This window comes from Phaseolus vulgaris, chromosome 11 (genome assembly GCF_000499845.2).
Source record: "Phaseolus vulgaris cultivar G19833 chromosome 11, P. vulgaris v2.0, whole genome shotgun sequence".
Classification (NCBI taxonomy): Eukaryota; Viridiplantae; Streptophyta; class Magnoliopsida; order Fabales; family Fabaceae; genus Phaseolus; species Phaseolus vulgaris.
The window spans coordinates 41,976,860-41,996,068 of record NC_023749.2 but is presented as its reverse complement, the minus strand read 5'-3'; the positions used below and the strand labels follow the sequence as shown (position 1 = coordinate 41,996,068).

At 33.8% G+C, this 19,209-nt stretch overlaps 1 protein-coding gene across 1 annotated transcript; it reads left to right on the top strand.

The window, feature by feature from the left end:
* The first annotated feature begins 14,707 nt into the window (after positions 1–14,707).
* Positions 14,708–17,595, top strand: LOC137819485 (protochlorophyllide reductase, chloroplastic-like). The gene is made up of 5 exons (XM_068623354.1): positions 14,708–15,273; positions 15,394–15,489; positions 15,887–16,415; positions 16,773–17,131; positions 17,248–17,595. Exons 1-5 carry the CDS (start codon positions 15,220–15,222, stop codon positions 17,401–17,403), a joined length of 1,194 nt encoding a protein of 397 aa, XP_068479455.1. The 5' UTR covers positions 14,708–15,219; the 3' UTR covers positions 17,404–17,595.
* Positions 17,596–19,209: the final 1,614 nt, after the last annotated feature.

Here is a 19,209-nt window from a genome sequence, read left to right as displayed (position 1 = left end):
GGTCAGCTTTGTTCCATTTATTTCCCTGTGCTTACTGCACTATTTGATCTCAAATTTGTGCCATTTGTGATTCATTAAGTATAGTTTTTCCCAAAAAAAATTCGGACTTATCTGTTTTGCAAATCATTTTGTATAAATTTTGGAACGGTCACTGTCAGTTCCTCTAGATGTTGGTATTTTGTAATCTGCTCTAGCACTTTTCTTAGGTCCTTTTGCTTGTGCTTCCTTTTAATGGTTGCCTTATTTTTTTTTATTGTCTCTTCTTGGACCTTTATTCTGATTTGACACATTTTCTTCCTATTGAGTTTAGCTTCTCTAATTTTTTGCTTTTTCTTGCTTTATTTCTTGGTTTCCTTGTTTTGGTATTTTGGTGGTGTTTGAAGGGTGCTTCAAGAACTGTCTCCTGATGATTCTCCTTGGCTATCTAGACTTCCTTATCAAGAAGAGAAATAGGGATTCCAGAGAAATTTTTAGTATACTTTAGTTCAAAGGAGAGGAGTCTAGTACAAATCTAGAAAATCATACGCAAGACATAAAGATATCTTATAAAAAGTTTATTAATATTGAGCATAACGGAAAGGAGTCTAGTACTAGTATTATTTATATTATTTCCACTAACTTTTTCCTGCATTCCAATATTTTGATTCAAAATGCTAATCAACTTACTACTTGCTATAGAGAAAATAATTTTCATCATACTTGTCAAAATTTTCATAGGTTTTCTCTTATGGATAGTTATCAATTTATACCTTTCTTTATTCAAATGTTGAAATACAACATAAATACCCCCTTTTCATCTTATAAACATCTTTTGCTTCAAAATGATGGGGATTTAGTTGTGCGTCAACAAGTGAAAGTCAAAACTTCTTTAGGACATTATGCTACAAATGTTTTCAGTCCCATTATTCCTATCGCAGCTTGTGAGTTTTTATTAGAAAATCATAGAACTTTTTCCAGTCCAATTTTTTACCAGGGTTGTTTTCATAAACTTATTTTCACTAACAAAGGAAATAGCTTTGTGACTAGTTTTACTTTTGAAGATCCTTTGTCTAAAGCTAAACCAAAGTTATGAAAACTTACTTGTACCCTAGCACGAAGAACAAAAGTTTAAGCAAATTCAAGAGGTACAAACTCAAAATAAATAAAGAAACAATACTCCTTGGATCTCTTTTGTCAACCTATCTGGTAGAGGGTACCTTGACCTTGACCCAAGGTCCTTTTTTCCATTTTTCTTCTTTCTTTCGTTGTCAATATTTCTTTCACGCTATTGTTTACTTACTTTTCTAGGATAAAGTTTGACCTTAGGAAAAAAAATAATTTTTTTCTCCATTCTCTTTTTTCATACATGGTTGAGAGGATACTAAGACACTAAAAATGCAACTTGGTCAAGAAAACCCTAAGCTTCAATCACAAACTAAATCATATACCCATCTTACCTTGACACAAACAATATTTTGCATATTTGTGTCACTTGATCGAGGTAATTCTACTTTTTATTATAGTCCTTCTTCTTATACATTGTTTTCTCCATTTCCTGTAATGTTCCATTTACCAATTTTAGGTAATAAGAACCATCATAAAGGTACCATACAAAATAATTTGTTTGTTTTAAGTTTCTACATCCATCAACTTCTATTCTTCTACATTTTCCTTATGTTTACTATATTTTTCAAGTGGATTCATGAGCCAGGTGGAACATAGCTCATGTCTTATCTACACATAAGGTGGAACCATCAACCAAATCTGAGGACAAAGCCTTTTGAAGGCAGGGAGCCTAATGGAGGACCTTCCAAGCCACCATACACAAGAATAAAGACAATAGAATTGTTTGTATAAATAGTAGAATACTCATGTATAGGACCTATAATTTCATTTACTTTTAAAAGTATTTTATAGATAAATCAAAGACACTCTAGAAACCCTCACTTGTCATGCAAACAAGAGTCTATAGAGCTTATTAAGAGGACATACACACCCCTCCTTAAACCACTAAACCTCACCATGGTTAAGCTTGCTTAACCAGAGTTATGGTAGCTTAAGGAGCAAGCTACCTTCACCCTTTTCATCTATAAATACCCCAAATAAACCTCATTTACTCAGATTTGACATATATTGAATGAATTATTTTGAATTAAGAAACTCATTCTCTCCCAAATCTCTATCTGCTAGTAAGCTTAAAAGGCCTAGTGAACCTTGGAAGGTTGGCCACACCTACTTCCCCTTCATTGCATTCACCATTACCGAAACTTCACCTCTTCAAAACCATTCATTCTACTCCTTCTCCGAAAGCCTCATGCTGCCTCATTCCATTCTAATCAATAATTAAGAACTTGGATTGCATTGCACTAGAAAAACAAACAATAGAAATGTCTTATTTGAAAGAAATGTTTTATGAATTTATGATTTCTCAAGAGAGGGATAGAGAAATATCTAGGAGTCGGTATGAGGATCATAAATATAGAGAGGCCTTATATAGAAAATAAACATATTATACCTCCTTCCTTCCAAAATTCTACTAAGCCTTAAGTATACCTCCCTTCTTTTTGTGGGCATAAAAATGTTGAGGTATATTTAGAATGGGAGGCTAAGGTTCATCAATTTTTGGAAAAACATAAAGTAGATGGATTTACAAGATTTTCCATGGTTACTCAATGTTTTCAAGATCATGTCATCTCTTGGTGGAAACAAAAGCAATATGATGGTATGATTTGTCACAAATAAGAGATTTTAAATTGGACTGAATTGAAAGCATGTATGAGAAGAAAAAACTTTCTGCCCTCTTAAGTGGGAAACAAAGAATCTTATCAACAACTCTATCTCCACATGAAAAGGTCTTTCATCATCACCAATAATATATCTCCCTACCCTAGTTCTTCATACCCTAGGAATGATTACAAGAATGAGGGTTACCCTTTCAAACCACAATCTAGGAAGAGACCTTATAAAAAGGTATCTTTTGTTGACTTTATTGTTTCTACACCTAGTTTTCAAGATCTACAAAAATTTATTACAATAAGTCATAAATTTATTGAGGGAGAAAAATAATATGTTAAAAGAAAAAAAAGAGTTTGAAGAAAAATTGCAAGATCTTATTAGAAAGAAAGAAGAAAAATAATAAAGAGAAATAGAGGAAAATGGTCACATATTCTATTCTTATACTCTAACTCTTCAGTGTCCCCTAAACTCTTTTGATCATGATAACGAAAAACATAGTTTTAAAAAAATTTCCCATCATCAATCTTTTGGTGGATTGTGCTGACATTTTTGAACAAGGTGTCTAAAAGATCTCAACAAGCCGGATTTGAGGACAAATCCCTTTCAAAGGGGAGGGCATGATGGAGGATCACCCTTGATAAACGATTGTTTTTTTTTACACAAGGTCTCGAGATGATAAAAGTACAATGAAAAATAGTATAGTCGTTTTGGAAACGGAATGATAGAGGACCATCCTTGCTAAAAGCCACCTTTTCTATCAACTAAGAGTAGATGATCAACTTGGAGACTACAATTAAAATATCTGCCTTAGTTTTGTATAAATTTTTGTAAATAATAGAATAGTACTTTTGGGCCTTGTATTCTGGGCCAAGATAGTGTGGGATTTTTGGCCTTGAGAGACCAACAAGAAGGAAACCACATGGCACCACTCCAAGCCCTGCAAGAAGGGGTCATGTGCTCTACTTTGAAGATTGTCTCTTTCTGCTTCACCACTCATAAGGCGCCACATGAAATGCCTTTTCAATTTTTCTGTGTGTCGCTTGTCTTGTTCTTAATGGACAATTTTCTAAACCTTGGATTGCCACGTGGCAACTCATCATTGGAGAGGGCTAGGTGCCATATGCCATGTTATGAATTGAGAGTTCATGTAGAACATGGACAGTAATTTCTAGAAGCTTCCTTAGTAAATTCTATACTTGAATGATATATGAATATGTGTGTCTGAATTTCTCAGCACATTTCTTCAAGCCTCTTTTCTTTGATGCTCTCTTACATTTTAGAAACTAAAGGATGTTGGCCTAATTATGACTATTTTACAACAAGCGTACCGTGTTAGAAGTAATAAATTGTCCCTAAGGACGGATATTGAACCCACAAGGAACAATTAAATTCTCAAGTATAATATTCATTAAATATAAGACAATATGTACAAGTTTGTTAGAAAGGTTGTTTGTATTGTGAATTTGCAAGAAATGAATATTATAGATAAATATCACCTCAATACATAAGAGTGTGACCAGATTACTCCCAAAAGGAAAAATCAGCAACTCATATTGACCATTACAAGTATGGAAAACAAGAAAAGAAGATCCAAAATGTTTCTCCTTGACAGTTCCTCTAGGGTTTTCTATCTATCTCTATTCTCCCAATGATTTCTAGGGTTATACCTCACGCCTTCTATTTAACCTAATTGGGTTTAGGCTAAGTGACATCTTGCTTAAGCGAGTTTGATGAGAAAAAGTCCAACTTCACTACAGTGAACTCGCTCAGGCAAGCTTTGGGTGAGTTTTCAATGTCCCAATTTTTTCTTTTCATCTTGTACATTCTTATTTAGCCCTTTTATCTCCATTTTTCCCTTAAAATTATGAAATTAAAACAAATTTGGAAATGAATCACTCACTTTCATCTTATAATAAAAAATATGTAAAAAAGTTCAAATTCCTAAATTAGGGGTTGAATTATATATTTTATTAATTAAAAACCACGTGTCTATCTTTATATATGAAATACTAATGAATTATGACAGTTATCAACTCCTCCCAACCTAAAATCTTGTTTGTCTTCAAGCAAAGTAAATGAATATAAATAAATCATAATTAAGTTCAAATATCAAAAAAACTTTATTTACTAAACAACATTTTAAATTAGAAACTTATGGTGCTTCCAACTTCAAACATAGCAAGATATAGATACAATTAACTTTCAGGATAACACTAAAACAATGAAATGAGAATTCATCAAGGATTTCTTCTCATATTCTCACAGGTAAGTGTTTTTCTTTATTTCCACTGAATTCTTACAAATCATAGTTGCTTTTCATTTTATCATCATATCACAATCATATTAGAAACATGAATCTTAAGCTCTTTTATAGGGTTATAATGAGACTAAGCTTCCAAAAAATATTGGTTTTTCATATAACAAAATGCACACTTAAAAGAAGAAGAACATACCTACAATCCTATTACAGTACATATGTGTTATCTAATCACCATTTTCTTTGACTTCAAAACTTTTCTCGTTTTCTTTTTACTTATTCATGATTTCATGATGAATTTTTTCTTTTATTATTTTTTTTAATCAAAGATAATAAAAATAGACTATTCCTATTTCCAACCAACTGAATTATTTAAACAATTATAAAAAACCATTCCCTTTTCTATATAGAGTTTTTATCTATGTTCTCCTTCATTAAACATGGCAATAGGTAGAGAAATATATCAGGTAAGGTTTAGGGTGCAACAATAAAAGAAAAAATATATATTCTTAGCTTAAAAAAGGCTATCACAAAGATATAATCAATTAAAAATAAAGGTTGGCTATTTAGCCCTGGGTTTCAAATTAATACAAATGCCTTAACCATAATTAAGCAACCACAATTGTCAATTCATTAGTGAAACTCTCAAACTGTTTAAGATTCACATACACTTGGTTTAATTAATCTAATTCCTTATTATTTGTCATTTCATTTCCAACTAATCATCCTGTTAAATTTTCATGTATCACAATCTCAACAACATTTGAATATGGATTCAACACATTTTCTCTTCCAACCCATGTAATTCATTGCACTGTTCTAATCTTTAAACACAAAGTTTGATTAATACTTTTTTTCACAATTCAAATTAATATTCTAGTTCTTATAATATTATTTAAGAAAAAAAATAAAACTAGAAAAACAACTCAACAATTTAATTAAAACTAAAAATAACTAAACAATAAAAAATATAAGCAAATTAAACAACTAAAAAATATAAGCAATTTAAAAAAACTAAAAGGAAATAACTAGAAAGATAAAACCTTTTTTTTTTCTTTATGCTCAATTATCACTTCTTAATAAGTCATCCAGTTCGATGTTAAACTCTTCATCTGCAGTTGTAGATGGTCCTGCTTCATCTGCTAAACCTTCCCCCCAACAAAATAATACGTGTTCCCTGCCCATGCAACATAAGCTCCAAATTGATCTGGAGGCATACATGGATTGAGTTTCTCTGCACAACAATTCTATTTTTTGAAAAATTAACATGTATTTTATCAATTAGTATCAAAGCGAAAGAAATAAAATAAAAAATTAAACAATAATAATAAAGAAATAAAATTTTATCCTGAGTTGCATCCTAGAAAACACTTGTTTAACGTCATATAGCTTGAAGCTTGTTTCAGTCAAGGTGGATGACCCCTTTTTGCAACAATTTCTTGGTTACAACTTTAGTTCTTCTAGAGAATGGACTTTCAAGTTCAATAGTTCCATCAGTCCTGATTTTTTTGACAACCCTTAAACTTAACCCTTTAGTCTTCAACCATTTAGGTTGGAATTTTAGCTTACCCCTTCTAAACTTGAAAGGTTGACCAGGTTTAAATTCATCATGCACTATAATTTAATTTTATTGAACCTTATCTTCCTCTTTTATATATGATGTAGATGAATCTTTAGTAGTGAGTTGGTTTTCCACAAATTCTTATTCAAGCTCTTTCTTTGTTTTAACTGCTTGTGAAGTACAATGATGTATAACTTTCTCTAAGCTATTTGAAAGGTCCAACTGCTCTTTAGTTTCAGAAATGACTTACTTTGTTACATCTGTTTTTAAGAAATCTTTCCCTGTATTAGAATGTTTCAAACCATAAAAAATATTGAAAGTTACCTCGTCATCATGATCTCTTAAGCTTTCCTTCATCAACTCACTTTAGCAGTTTTCATGAACGGTCTGCCAAGTATTAAGGGAACCTTCTTTTATGTCCATCATAACAAAATCCATAGAAAATATTAATTTTTCCACCTTAACAAGAACATCTTCAACCACACCATACGAATACTTGATTGATCTATCAGTTAATTGTAGTGTCATCCTAGTGGGTTTAACCTCCAAATCACCTATCCTTTTCAGCATAGATAGAGGCATTAAATTGATACTTTCCCCCAAATCCAATAAAACCTCGTCCATAGATAAGGAACCTATTGTTACTGGAATATTAAAACTTCCTGGATCCTTGGATTTTAAGGGCAACAATTTCTGAAAAATTTCTCAATGACAATGCTTATGAGTTATATTTACCTAACGCATATTTAGGTAGTCATTCTTTCAATGTTAGTGATCTAACTCCTTTCTATGCAGGTGTTGCAAATTCGTGGATGAATTCTCTCCCACCCGAAGAGCATGATGAGGACCTGAGAAAGAGCACACCCACTAACCAAACCCGACCTTCCAGGAGGATGACTTGGAGCATGACTCAAGATACAGGGCTAGGTCAGGATCCACTTCTAGTCAATGCTTCATCAGCACCTAGTCTTCCCCAGAGCATCATGAGGAGTACAACCCAGGCCATGGGGGCTGAGCACCAGCTAGTGTCCTTATTTTTAATCTCAATAGAATAGGTTTCTTTTAGCATAATAGGGGGTGTGCTTATCATTTTTAGCTTGTGTTTAGCCTTTTAGGGTAGAAATTTGACCTAACTTCTAGAAGATTGAGCCTAGGGTGCGACCTTGACCATATCTTGTGTTTTACTTGTTGCCTTTGGAAGTGAACCTTCACACTTACTTAACCTCTTGGTTAAGTTCGTGTCCATTGGGGATCTTCCCTAGGTCTCACCCTATAATTGCTAAAATTCCAAATCATAAACAAAGTGTCACCCTTAAAATGGACAAATCTAAAATCAACTCACATCACAAGGAGAAAGTTACACAAGACGCTCAAAAAAATAATGTCTACCCCCACAGATTGTCTCCTGGTGGATATGATAGGTTGAAGCGAATTATGATTTTTGAGGCCTCTTCCTCAGTTCCCAATGACGAGTCAAGTTTGAGTTTGATAACTCCACCTCTTCGCCACAAAAAGTGGAGTAGAGCTCGCAAAAAATTATCGGGAGATTACACATCTGAAGAAACGCGGATCATAGTTGAGCGGATTGTAAGTAACTCATGACATAAATTATTTTGATATTTTAATGAAAGTTGATTTTCAGGTTGAAATTTGCATTAAAATGTTTGTTTTTGTAGGATGATTTGGTAGAGCAAAGCTCTCAATGAACATTCGCTACAAAGGACGTGAAGACATATTAGCGGTTGCCATTGATCGTCTAGAGCATTTAGGATGTGTTCGCGGTACTATATGAGGCATAGGCATTAGGCAATTCTTTGGTACTCCAGCTCGACATGTTACTTTATCACAACTTAGTGAGGCCGACAAGAAACTTCTCAAAGATGACTTTAAGAAGGATGTGTTCATGGTACTGGATGAATTTTTGTTGGAAATATCGATGGGAGTTTCCATTCAACCTCCTACTGCCCCTTCACCTCTAGAGGTTTCCCCTCTTCTTGCCAGAACAAAGGGAAGTTCTCATACTATTGAAGAATCAGGGAATGGTGGTGTTGATATCTTTGTTGGTTGCGAATTGTGCGTTGATGATCCTCCCCAACATTTGGTGGCCTTAGGAAAATTTTATTCCAATTATAATTTTTGGTTTATATTTGTTTATTCTCGTATATTTATGTGGTCTTAGGTAAAATTTATCACCATCGAACGATTAAGGATTATATGATACGAGTGGTGGTTATTAATGTTCAAGATTCTTCTGCTCGAGTTCCTATGCCCACTGAAAAGGTTCAAATAGTAGGACATGCCCCAGGGATTTTTATCATTTGGCCAACTAGATTGGCAAAGCCGATTCTAGTAACGATTATTTTTATCCTTTTTAATATCTGCACACGAGTTATATTTATATACTAATTTTATTTAAATTTAGGATGAGTCTAAAAATTCAAAAGTTGTAAACCCTCCAAAACCACAAATATCTTTTCTCCAACGACTTGGTGCAGTGGTAGTGATGAGGACCTAAAAGAGGGTGCGCCCACTGACCAAGCCCAGCGTTCCAGGAGCATGACTCAAGACACAGGGCTAGGTCAAGATTTACCTCTAGCCAATGCTTTAGCATCTAGTCTTCCCCAGAGAATCACAAGGAGTAGAGCACAGGCCTTGGGAGCTGAGCATCAACTAGTGTCTTTATTTTTAATCTCAGTAGAATAGGTTTCCTTTAGCATAATAGGGGGTGTGCTTATCACTTTAGCTTGAGCATAGCCTTTTAGGGTAGGAATTTGACCTATTTTCTAGAAAAATAGGACTTAGGGTGCGACATTAACTTAGTCCATGCCTAAGGCCGCCCCTTTTTAGTGTTTCCCATCCTACCCTTGCTTTTCGTTTACCAAGGCACCATCTCCTATAAATAGGGTACCTTACTCCTTGTATTTTCATGTTGAAATTTGACATAGAAGAAAAACTTTGCACAAATTTTGTGAGGCTTGGTTCTCTAGCTTTAGGTCATATCTTAAGTGAGTTGAGAGCTCTTAAGTGGCAGCCTTGCTACACTCATCTTAGAGAAACCATACTCCAAGTGGCGTGTCCATTCTCAACTCACACCATAAGAATTCTTTCTTTCATCCTTTCTACCATTTCCATACGCCACTTTCATTTTGTTCATTTCTGTTTCCATCATGTTATTGTGTTTCCTTTCATGCCTTTTAATTTTCGCACTATGCATCATTGTCACCTTATAATGTGATTTTCCTTTTTACCTTTGGAAGTGAACCTTCACACTTACTTAACCACTTGGTTAAGTTCGTGTCCAGTGGGGATCTTCCCTAGGTCTTACCATATATTTGTTAAAATCCAAACCATAAGTAAAGTGTCACCTTTAAAATGGAACCATTAAAATCAACTCACATCATGTAGTGACAATTGGAAAGCAAATTGTCCAATCAGATATGTCTCCTGATGTTGTAGGTAGAACCAGTAGCGTCCCTTTTTTATATATCATTTGGATATTTGTGAGATTTTTACTGGTAGTTATCAACTATCTATATCGGTTCTACAACTTTGGTTGTTGTAAGTATACTTTCATTAACCTTTAAATAGTTTAATATATTCATATTTTACTTTAACATTATTTTTTTAATGTTTAAGGTATTTCCATCACCTCTGCATCAAGAAGAAGAATGTTTATATTTATGGATTTCTTGACCTAGTTGCCATTCAGAGTATAAGAAATAAAGCGAGTGAAGTGAAAACATACTTAATAGAGACATTTCAAAATGCAGGCAAAGAAGTGTATTTAGCACCTTACTTACACTAGTAAATATATATTTTTAAATTACAGTTAATTAATTTAGAATTTATTTATTATTAATATTATTATAACTCATAGGGGTCATTGGCAGTTGTTGATCATTATTCCTCATCATTTTCTCGTGGTTATCTTTGTTAGAACATATGACTTTAGACAAGAGGGGGGGGTGAATTGTTTATAAGATATTTTCGAAAACTTTTGAAGGTTTAATGAAACTCGGTGAAGAAATCCAGAAGAGGAACCAAGTTAGCCAAGAACACAAACTATTTTAAAGAGAAATACAAAAAAACAATCGGTTGTTACTTCGAATCAATCGGTTGTTTATACCAGTCAAAACTTAAACAATTTAAAAACAGAATTTAAAAGAGATCAGAGAAAGAGAAATGCACAAAAGCAATTTATACTAGTTCACTCTTACAACAAGAGCTACATCCAGTTCCCAGAAACCACTGGGTAATCCACTAAGCAATTAAACCAGATTACAAACACCACACACCAAAGTAGTGACCTTGAACCCCTCAAGAAACACACTACCTTTGGCAAACAACACCAAGAGTATTGATCTTGAACACCTCAAGAACACACAACACTCCTTGGCAATACAACAATAGAAATACAAAAGATTAAGAAAAGGATTACCCATGTTCAAAATACAACTCAAAAGAATGCAATTGCAATTCTATTCCACTCTCACTTGAAAATCCAAAGCTTGATGTGAATCTTGAAAACTTAGAGATCAAATATGTCAAAGTGAAATTCTCAAAATTGTTTCTTACTCTTCAGAAACATATAACAAACTATTTATATTTTCCAAGGATTGGTTAAAACATTTAATGAAGGGGCGTATTCAATTAGAAACCATTTAAGACAAATTCACCATTCAAAATAGAAATTTGTTAGGATTTTCAAAGAAACAATCGGTTGAAAACACGAAACAACCGATTGATTTGGTTTGACAGTTAAGTCAACCAAGTCAAACAGCTTTCAACCTTTTCCAAAAACCTCTAAGAGCAAAACAACCGGTTGATTCGAAAAAACAACAGGTTGTTTTTCACTTAGTTGGAAAAACATCTAATTTAAAAAAAAAAAAAAGGTTTCAATTCACATCAGTTTTAGATTCAACAAAAGAGTGAATCACACTTTAATCTACCCAGATCCCACCCAAACATAACTGCAACACCAGCCTTTCATCAAACACCTTGGATTTGGATTCTTCAAAGCTCTTAATCACTCTTGTTAAAAATTTTGTGTTCATTGCATAAGAAAACTTACACTTTGGCCATCAAACATTTACTAGACGCGTAATTTTTTTATTGTATTATATTTCCTACCTTAATGATTAATATGAATTAACGAATGTCTACCTTTTTATAGGACTTTGGAGGCTCATTCGAGATTGCAAGGCTTTCCACATGTAGCTAGGAAGAAGATACAAGTAATTGCACCTAATGTAACTTATTTGTCCCACCACTATTTAATTATGATATAAAATATCTTATATTGGTGTTTTAATTTGTAGTGTTCACATCAATCAGAAAGCTATGAGTGTGAATATTATGTAATGAAGCAATGCACACAATCATGTCTGTAAAGATTACTAAAACACACAGAGAGGTAATAAAAAATTTACGCAAATACCTGAATTATTTAATTGTGAATTTCACTTTTTAATGATTATGTCAATTTTGTTGTAGTTATTCAACGATCCATCTCCATTAAAGGATAAAGATATAGAAGACATTAGAATGCATTGGGCTTCATTCTTTTTTATTGTTTCTAATAAGATGTAAATTTCGTTAATTTATTGATCAATGAATGAGTTTGTCTGTAAATTGTATGCAATTGTCTGGATAACATTATATGCAGTTGATTGTTATTAATGAATAGATTAAAATTGATAAATGATTAAGTTTATGTGAAAATTGTATGCAATTGTCAGGATAACATTAATATGGTGATTGTTGTTAATGAATGGAAAAAATTGGATCAATGAATGGGTTTGTCCGGAAATTGTATGTAATTGACTGGATAACATTGATATACAAGTGATTGTTATAAATGAATGAAGTAAAATTGATCAATGAATGGGTTTGTCCGGAAATTGTATGCAATTGTTTGGATAACATTGATATGTAGGTGATTGTTATTAATGAATGCGGAAAATTATATCAGTGAATGGGTTTGTCTGTAAGTTGTATGCAATTCTTTGGATAACATTGATATGCAAGTGATTGTTATTAATGAATGGAATAAAATTCATCAATGAATGGGTTTTTTTCGAAAATAATATGCAATTGTCTGGATAACATTGATATGCAGGTAAGTGTTATTAATGAGTGGAGAAAATTTGAACAATAAATGTTTTTGTCTGTAAATTATATGCAATTGACTACATTGATATGTAGATGATTGTTATTAATGGATGAAAGAAAATTAATCGATGAATGAGTTTGTTTGGATAACGTTGATATGCAAGTGATTATGATTAATGAATGGGGAAAATGTGATAAATGAATGGGTTTTTTTGTAAATTGTATGCAATTGTATAAATAACATTGATATATAGGTGATTGTTATTAATGAATGAAAGAAAAATGATCAATGAATGGGTTTGTCTGGAAATTGTATGCAATTGTCTAGATAACATTGATATGTGTTAGATATTATTAGATGTAATTAGATATTATTTGATATTATGAGATATTGTTAGATATTTCAAATTTATGTAATGGGCTTAGACCTTATGTTTCTTTTCCTATATAAACATAACCCTATGTGTTCAATATACACAAGTGATTTTACCCTATTCTTTCTTTTCCTTTAATAATATGCAAGTGATTATTATTAATGAATGGGGGGATGGATCAATGAATGAGTTTATCTAAAATTTGTATGCAAATGATTGTTATTAATGAATGCGGTCAAAACAATCGTTTTTTGTAAAAAATGCAAACTTACTATGATGGTTATTGCAATAGATGACATAAAAAGTCTTATTTACTATGACGGATGTAAGAATATTTGTCATAGTAAACCACTTACTATGATAGTTCTAATGAAAACCATCATAGTAAGTCGTATTTTCTATGACGATTGTAGAAGTATCACCTATAGAAAGTTTTGTCTGAATATATTATGACAGGTATTTTGTACATTTTATGACGGTTTATAGACAATAGTCATAGTAAGTCAACTTACTATGTCAATTTTTCAACCGACATAAAAAGTGCAGATTTTTTATAGCGCTTGAATTTGTATCTCCATCAGAAACGTCATACAAAGTCTTGTAGAATCGTCATAAAAAGTATTTTTTGCACTAGTCATGTCCAAAAGAGTATGTAGTAGAGAAAAGTACACACACATTTATATTGGTTCACCCCACAACTAGGGCTACGTCGAATCCCCTTATGCAACCCACTTAAGAGTCTTTCACTAAACGAGTTTTAACACATATTTAAGACAAGTATTCTTACACCTCTCAAGCTACACTAAGTTTGAACACCTCTCTAGGAACGAGTATTCAACACCTCTCCAGGAGCACGAGTCTTAACACCTCTATAGGTATAGGAATGAGTTTGAACACCTCTCCAGGAACACGAGTTTTAACAAAATGTGCATACTTGGTAGCTTCGTTGAGAAATCTTAACACACCTAATTGTGTTTATTATCATCTTAATATATACACTAGTGCAAAATATATAAAAATGCGGTTTATTTAGAGCGACTTTGCGCTGAAACGCTTTCGTAAAAAATACGGTGACATTTTTATAATTAAGTTTATTTACAAGGACGACTATTTGTACAACCGTCCTTGTAAATCAAAACGCTTGATTTACAATGGTGGTTATTTGTATATCCACCCTCGTAAATCAAAACGCTTGATTTATGAATTCTACTTTTTAGCGGCATTTTCTTACACAAATGAAAGAAAAACTAAATTTATTTATTTTTTTAATGTGAATTTCAAGGAATGATACCAAAATTTAGCTTATTTAGAATTTCAGAAACCAAAAACATACATTTTTTTGTTTATTTTATATTAATTGTCAATTAAATGTATTTTGCTAATTAATAAGACAGATATCCACATGCATTCAACTTTTAGAATTCTAATAATTGAGCAAGCCTACATGGACTAAAACTTTCACACTCTGTTTTCGTCGGGTTTGTACTGTTAATTTGGATAGATTTGCGAGTACTTCGTCTCACTGTTAACTCATGTGCGAGAAAAATAAGTACGAAAAGATGAAAAAATACCAAAAAGATTATCATGTTGCTTTTAGTTATTTTTCTTAGTTCAAATAATTTCATTTTTAATTTATTTTTAGTCATATCTACTCAAATAGAATCTCTCAGATTCATCTTCAAATCTATTAAGTCAAACAAAACATGAAATTTAAGAACTATAAAAAGTCTCATTTACATACCAAAACCTAATTTAGTTAGAAAACTATGTCTAATTTGTTTAGCTTCTCAAAATTTCTAGGACCTTCGTGGTGAAGATATGAACAAATATCTTTTCTAACCACATAGCTGACAAAATAAGGTTTGTTTTTTTGCCGTCTACTCCAGATGTGCTTCCATTCCCAGTCCCTTTCATCATCGATGTTCGCTGTTGATACCTGCAACGAATCAAAATATCCCATATTTGCAAAGTCCAAGCACAAAGTTAAGAAAAGTATCACCAGAAATCTAGAACTCACAACCTTATTGGCCCGTTTGAAGTGACCTGGCATGTGCACATGCTGCAAACTATCTTATCCTCTCATATCCAAAGCAACACTTCACTGTATAAATTCATTGCAATCACATTCCCTCTTCAACTAATTCAGTGGAACATTCCTAAACAACAGACCCAATTCACATTTTTCTCTCTCTCAAGTTCCAATGGCTCTCCAGGCTGCTTCTTTGGTTTCTGCTTCTTTCTCTGTTGCCAAAGAGGTTTTCTTCATTCTGTCACATTATCATATCTTCTTGTTGTCTACACTTTTCTCTTTTAGTGTGCCATTTGAAGAGAAAACATGTACTAAAGCTTTGGGAAATGTGTTTTTGTTCTTTCAGGGAACTGCCACGTCTCTCAGGAACACCACAATGTTTGGTCTTTCAATGGCAGACGCTCTCAAAGCCGACTTCAGCTCTCCCTCATTTTCATGCAAAGTAAATACTGTAACATAATTTTACTTCATTGTTCATAATTTGTCATTACATTCCATTCGGTATATAACTTCAGCAGAAATGTTACTAACCTTTTAACATAACATGCTCAACATATCCTTTATTACGACGTGAATGTAAAATAAAAACATCCTTTTATATAATTTTTTAATGATTTTAATACGAACATCATGAATGTCTTATTGATGATCTTATTCTTTACTATTATTGTTTGAATTTCATATTACTCTTAATACTCAATTTATTTACTGATGTGTTGGAACAAAACTTGTTACTGACATTCTTCATAACAGATTACATTTTCACATAGGTTTTTCTTTCTGTTTTAGTTTTCATGGACTATATACATGATGTTAATTTCAATTTTACTCTTAATCAGAGGGAATTCCAGCAGAAAAATTGTCCTTTAAGGGTCCAATCAGTGGCAACAACTCCAGGAGTCACAAAGGCTTCTCCAGAAGGCAAGAAAACATTGAGGAAAGGAAGTGTTATTATCACTGGAGCTTCCTCTGGATTGGGCTTGGCCACTGCTAAGGCTTTGGCTGAGACAGGAAAGTGGCATGTGATAATGGCTTGCAGGGATTTCCTGAAAGCTGAAAGGGCTGCAAAAGCTGCTGGCATGGCTAAGGAAAACTACACTGTTATACATTTGGACCTTGCCTCCCTTGATAGTGTCAGACAATTTGTGTACAACTTCAGGCAATCAGGCAGGCCACTGGATGTGCTTGTTTGCAATGCTGCAGTTTACTTGCCAACTGCTAGTGAACCTACATACACTGCCGATGGCTTCGAACTCAGTGTTGGAACAAACCATTTGGGCCATTTCCTGCTTTCTCGCCTATTGCTTGAGGACTTGAACAAATCTGATTACCCTTCTAAGAGGTTGATCATTGTTGGCTCAATTACAGGTATAATTCATTCTGATGTTTATCAAGAGAAATGCTTGCTATTAGGATAAGTCCAATACCATTCAGGCCTAAACTCAATCACACTATCTGAGATGCATTCGTTTATAATGCACTATTATAAGATGAAACTAGTTCTAGTAAATAGGGAATGGGAGTGACCATCATGGAGTTTTGGCATGCCTCTTACTAGAGAAAAATATTAGTATCATACTTTTTGACACATTTCTATGAGTAGGATCCACGTGAACATCACCAATGATAAAGAATGTTTTTTTTGTGGTTATTCTCTTGTCAGCCATTATTTTACTGAAGGCTTTATGATTGATATTGGTGCTGACAACTTTGTTAATCAAACAGGAAACACAAACACCTTGGCAGGAAATGTGCCACCAAAGGCTAACCTTGGTGACATGAGGGGACTAGCTGCAGGCTTGAATGGACTAAACACTTCAGCCATGATAGATGGAGGATCCTTTGATGGCGCAAAGGCGTACAAGGACAGCAAAGTCTGCAATATGCTTACCATGCAAGAATTCCACAGAAGATTCCATGAAGAAACTGGAATCACATTTGCTTCCCTCTACCCGGGTTGCATTGCAACAACAGGCTTGTTCAGAGAACACATTCCCTTATTCAGACTTCTCTTCCCTCCATTCCAAAAGTACATAACCAAGGGCTTTGTCTCAGAAGATGAATCAGGAAAGAGGCTTGCACAGGTAATAGAAACTACCCATAAGAGACTATGTAGATGGTTATATACTTCTGTGTGTGTTGGAATGAGCTTTTGAGGAGTCCTTGTGTCTCATATTTGAACTGTTTTAACCTTGTATAGGTTGTGAGTGATCCAAGCCTAACAAAATCAGGTGTTTACTGGAGCTGGAACAAGGCCTCTGCTTCATTTGAAAACCAATTGTCACAAGAGGCTAGTGATGCAGATAAAGCTCGCAAGGTTTGGGAGATCAGTGAGAAACTTGTTGGTTTGGCTTAAAGTGGCATCTTCACAGCTTCCATGATCGAGGGGCATTTGTCACAGAGTTCAATAACATCTCACAAGACTTTAGACCCTTTTCTGGTGCTTTTTTTTTATTGGTGCTTCTTCTAGCGGCTAACTCCTCTTGTCTTGATGACTACTCTCGATCAATCCTTTCAAAGTGCACATGAATGCATTTTGCTTAATTCAGCATTTGGACCTTCTACCCCTTCATCTTTTCTTTATACATTTTTTATTACATTAATACTTAATACACACTTACCAGAAGAACTCCAAAGTGAATTGGCTAAATCATTTGGTAACAAAGTGGGAGGGGCTGTGGGTCCACTTAAAAAGAAAAACGGCACGGATTGTTTATTTTAATCCGCTAACCTATTTAGGTCCGTCTCGCATAATTTACAGCTCATGTGGGACGGGTTGGACACATAACCCGTATAACTTTAGCCTAAATGTATTAATAATTTGACAATTATTTTTAAAACGCATTAAATGTTGTCAATTGCATTTCAATTATTTACATTATATCATTTTATGGTTTTGTTATATTTTTATGTAGTTTATTTGCTTTAATCATTTTAGGTATTTTTATTGTTCTTTTTTTACTTTCTGGTATTATTTAACTTACATTTTTTTCTATTTCTTGCCAATTTAAAATAAATATTGCTACAAATAACATCTTTATTTTGTCAACATGTTTTGAACATTGATATTTAATTTATAATAATTTAATGGAAACCCCATACCAAATAATTTATCCTAGAGAGTGAAATATTTTAAAAAAGAAGTAATTGTTATCTTTCTCAAATACTTATGGAATTATGTTTTGTTTTTATTGATAAAATTCATCGAAAACAATATGACATAATTATTATTAAATGACGATAAACGAAAATAATATTTAAGAACCAAAAATCCATTTAAACTCCGTATACTTTTGTGATTAGTTTGGGAGTAGGCGGTTGACCCTTGAATCTTGAATGCATGTCAATCTTCCTTTTAAGGCACTATTACAAATGAAAATTCCATATATTTACTTAGAATGAGTCGTCAGACTTATTTTTATTGGTACAAACTATTTTCTTGTAAGGGTTGGGCCTAAAGCGTCCACCCGGCCGAGAGGTTAGGGAGAGGTGTGAGCTTGACGGAGAAGTCGGTCAACATTGGAATTTTATAGCACTCTCGGCTTGTACCGGATGTCGAACTCTAAAAGTTCAACCGATCACTCTATCATTCGTCCTACAAGGTCGGACTTAGATAAATTTTTTAAAATGGGGTAGTCGCTTCTTACCGTAATGGGGTTGTTCTGGAAGTATGGGCGCATCCACCTGTCCCTCAGGACTAGAGCGAGGACCACCTTCTCAATCATTTGGTACCTTTACTCGGCCGCATGGAGTGTCTGACTAACGAAATATACCGGGCGCTCTTCATTTTCCACTTCTTGAACCAACACTATGTTTACCACTTCCTTAGAGATCGCTAGGTACACCATAATGGGTTGGTCAGGTCTCGACTTCTGGATGACTGCTGGAGATGACAAGAAGTTATTTAATTGTTGGAAGATCTCTTCGCACTTCTCGTCCTAGCTAAATTTGGACGCCTTGCGGAGTAGTTGCACCATCGGCTTGGTCCTCTCAGCCAACCGGAGGACGAACCTCGAGAGGGCGGTGAGGCGTCCCATGAGCTGTTGGACCTCTTTTATGTTCTAGGGACTTCGCATCTTGGCGATCGTCCGACACTTGTTCGGGTTAGCCTCGATCCCCCGGTGGTTAGCATGAAACCCAGGAACTTTCCTCCCTCGACCCC

What these genes read in the sequence shown, in the direction of transcription:
- LOC137819485 (XM_068623354.1), top strand. Translation starts at nt 15,220, where the DNA reads ATGGCTCTCCAGGCTGCTTCTTTGGTTTCTGCTTCTTTCTCTGTTGCC. An exon ending in CTCCCTCATTTTCATGCAAA is followed by an intron (nt 15,490 to 15,886) that starts GTAAATACTGTA and finishes ACTCTTAATCAG; the next exon opens with AGGGAATTCCAGCAGAAAAA. An exon ending in CATTGTTGGCTCAATTACAG is followed by an intron (nt 16,416 to 16,772) that starts GTATAATTCATT and finishes TTAATCAAACAG; the next exon opens with GAAACACAAACACCTTGGCA.